The sequence below is a fragment of the Lagopus leucura genome, unplaced genomic scaffold (assembly GCF_019238085.1).
Source record: "Lagopus leucura isolate 7727_CA_CO unplaced genomic scaffold, USGS_WTPT01 171-0_obj-0_obj, whole genome shotgun sequence".
Lineage (NCBI taxonomy): Eukaryota > Metazoa > Chordata > Aves > Galliformes > Phasianidae > Lagopus > Lagopus leucura.
Window position 1 is genome coordinate 1 of NW_024969476.1, and position 3746 is coordinate 3746.

Here is a 3746-nt window from a genome sequence, read left to right on the forward strand (position 1 = left end):
TTCCCAGTCTTGAAATGGTGGTGACTAACTCTTCCTCTTTGCATGTTGCAGTTGCTGTGCTATTATCATCCCTATTTCCAGAGAGATCGTCTCCAGTGCCAAAGAAGATTCAAGCGGAGTCTTGGTGCTAGAAGGAGACCAGCTTCCTCCTTGCAGGCCTTCCAGTGGGGTTGGCAGGAGGGCCAGCAGAGCAGAAGCCTGCAGCCAGAGATGCAGTCAGGCGCTGCTGCACGGGCGGGCAGTCAGCTCCCTGTTGGCAGCTGCAATGCTGCTCCTGCTGCTGCTGCTGCTGCTGCACATCACAGCAGACGTCCAGCACCAAGCGGTCCTTTTCCACCAGGGCTGAGACCCGATAGCGGAGCTGGGGGTGATGGAGTTGGACGCCGCTACAACTTGCGCCCCAGGAAGCGCTGCCGATGGCAGCAGTAGTGTAGGAGATAGTGTAGAGTTGTAGTTTAGAAAATAAACCTTTAAAATGCTTCTCCCTTGTCCTGTCCTGTTTCTTCGGTCTGACTGAAGGCTACTCTTCCTATGCCCAAGAGGGGGGGTGCCTTCAGGGAGCCTTCCATGAGTTCCCCCCATCCGCGCCCCGTGGGTTTTGGCAAAGGTGCCAAAAGCGAAGCAGGCACTGTGCAAAGCAAGCCTGATGCACGGAGTGATGGGAGCACGGGGCGTGCAGGTGTGCAGCTGGAGCAGCGCAAAGTGCCTGGTCCCTCTGCCTGCCTGTCCTCTGGGGGTGGGTGGGTGAGGGCGTGGGTGGGTGGGTGCCCCGGTGGCGCAGGGACAGGAGGTGTGCCGTCCTCGCTGTGCACTTCCTTCTGGCCCGCGTGTACTTTGAGGAAGTATGGCAGCTTCAAGCAGTTCAGTTTCTAGGATGGCTTCTAGGATGTGGCTCCTGGGCCAATCAGCAGGCTCCTTGGGTTACGCTTGAGGTAGCCCTTATCTTTCCATTCTTTGTGCTCAACTACTTCTGCCCTTTTAGGAATAAAGCCAATTAGCCCTTTATTCACTGGTGTAACTGGTATGTGCCCCAGTACCAAAGTAAGAGTGGATGCAGGCTCCTTTGATGGCCCCCTCCAACTGGAGACAACCCACCTCATCAGAGGGAATGCTTTAGACAGCATACATGGCCTTGTGTTACATCGCTGCTACTTGTGGCTTGATTCACCTGCAGACCCGGTGATGAAGTGCACGTTGTGTGCGTTGGACTCACTTCCAATTGTGTCAGAGAAAGCGGAGCTGCAAAGGGCTGGTATTTGTCTGTGCTAACAGGAGGCTCACGTGCAGAACGTGTTGGAGTGCAATCATTTGTGCTATAGCAAATGCCTGCCTTCCTGGGACAAGGAGTTGGAGCGCAGCGCAGCTTAGTCTGTTTGTCACAGAATGCATGTGAGGAGGTTGTGTTGAAGTCTGCCACTGTATCTTTTGCTTACAGAGGAAGGACTGAAACACTTGCAGAGGAGCTTTAAAGAGATACTCTATTTGTCTTCAGTAGAGGAAAAAAGAGGTGTGAAGTGCGTGATCAGGCGCTGGTGGACTTGGAGCTTGAAAAGAATGCAAACGTTTTCATCAAGACATCAGGAGAAGGAGGCAAATGTTACCAAGGATTTCCCAAACTCTCAAAAGTGTTTTCTCTTTGCAGAGTGGGTGGTGGGGGGACGGTCGTGTAACGTGGGAGCTCTGCAAAGGGAACAAAAGATTGCCGCTCAGGAAACGCCCTCTCCTGTTGCCTGTGCTGCTGGTTTGATGGGGAAAAACAGGCTCATGCATTCCCTATTGCACTGATACATATTCCACTGCCAAGGGGTGCAGGGAAATACAGCACTTACAAGCACTTACTACATTGCTTGCTGTGCTTCCACGTGAGGAAACCTTTGACTCTCTACCTCTTCAAAGGGTTTATCACTCAATCAGTGCCTAGATATGAGAAGTCCTCAGAGGAGCTCTTCTTTCCTCTGATGATCTTTCTGTTGGCCACCTGCTCTTCATGATGTGCTATTGTAAAAATTGGGCAATTTAGAGGGAAGGGAAGGATCTTGGATTACAGGACGGTTGGAGAAATCAAAGAGAATTGTGTTCACCATGTGCTAATCACCATCTGGGCTTGCTCTGAACCACGGAGTGACCAGTACAAGACAAGACTGTGGTGTCTAAGCATGATTCCTCTTGAATTTTCCCTAAGAGGGGAACACAGGACAGGAGAAGTACGAATGAATCTCTACAGAATAAGGGATCGGAGGAATTCCTTCGTCTTTATCATATGTAAGCCATATTTCTCACATTTGCTTCCTATAGTCAGACACAGAAAACACCTGTTAGGCCATATATTGACATCTCTATGGCTGTACATGCATGTATGTCTGCCGACGTATATATATAAAACATACATATATAAAGCCAGTGAGGGCAATATTAAAGGAATACTCCTCGGGGAGGAAAATACAGGTATCTTTTTATGTGTTGGTTTGGGGAGCATAAATATCTGGGATCCTATTTCCTTCATTATCGTGAATCTGGCTGCCCCATTTTGCCAGCAAACGTTCTCTGCTCTGTGATGCGACTGTGACGCTGTGGAACGTCTCCATGGAGACGTTTGTGAAGGCCCCCCTGCCCGCAGCACGGGTGCCATTGCGCTTCCTGCTGCTGGTGGGAGGACAAGCCTTGTTGGCTGTGTGCTTCCTGCTGCTGGTGGGAGGACAAGCCTTGTTGGCTGTGCGCTTCCTGCTGCTGGTGGGAGGACAAGCCTTGTTGGCTGCGTGAGCGGTTGTGGACAGGAATTTCTGCCCAGGTGACCAATTCCGACTTGCAATGGAGACACCTTCCTCAGAAACATCGGGTGTCTCTGTTCCAAGCACCGAGGCGGCAGTCTCGGCATCTGCTGCCCGCCGACTCGGTGCTAAAAGAGCAGCTGTGCATGCTGCCCTTGGGCCTCTCCAAGAGGAGAAGGCTTCCCCATTTTCTCCCGGGGAAGTCAGTGCCAAAAGACAATGCCGCGGTCTTTCTGAGAAGTGCTGCGGCTATGACAGTGACATGACATCGTGCTCCTTTCTCAACACCCTCTGGAAAGTTGTTGAAAGTGTTGGCTTCCAGTCCATTCGGTGGGGCGATGAGGGAGACTTCATTGTGATTGAGGAGGCGTTCTTCAGAGCGGAAGTACTGGCCAGAGGAGGAACTCTCCAAGTCTTTGATGTTGGCAACATGAAAGATTTTGTCCGTCGCCTTCATCAGCATGGCTTCTACATCACGGACGCGGATTTGCCAACGTCTGCCCCATGTGCTCAGTTCCTAGCACAGGGAGCATCAATTTCCACTCCGAGCCAGGTACGTAGTCCCTCTAGCTGTGAGATGGCTCTCGGCACAGCGGCATTGGTGGCCAGCCAGTGCAAAGTGAGGTGGCTGACAGCTGGTGACACTTGGGTACTTGTGCTTCTGAGAACCCTCCATTACTCTGCGGCTGGCAAATGAGAGAAATGCAAGCAGGGGTGGTTGTTACAAGGGCTGCTCAGCACGTAGTGCCTCCTCGTTTATGTTGGCCCATGAAAGGTGGCCGCAGAGGGGCAGTGTGACAGAATGGCATGGGACGTGACTGTGCGTATGAAATGAAGGTGTGCAACTGAATTCTTTTGTGTGGAAACGGCCCCCGAGAGTCCGCTCCGACTGTCTCTTGAGATTCCAATTCCTATGTCTTGTATCTTTGTTTTCCCAGTCTTGAAATGGTGGTGACTAACTCTTCCTCTTTGCATGTT

At 51.7% G+C, this 3746-nt stretch overlaps 1 protein-coding gene across 1 annotated transcript; it reads left to right on the plus strand.

Moving 5' to 3' along the window:
• Positions 1 to 2808: 2808 nt before the first annotated feature.
• On the plus strand, positions 2809 to 3321 carry LOC122194159 (heat shock transcription factor, Y-linked-like; the record flags this gene model as incomplete). The annotated part of the gene is made up of 1 exon (XM_042895083.1): positions 2809 to 3321. A coding segment is annotated over exon 1 (513 nt), but the record flags the coding sequence as incomplete, so codon positions are not given.
• Positions 3322 to 3746: the final 425 nt, after the last annotated feature.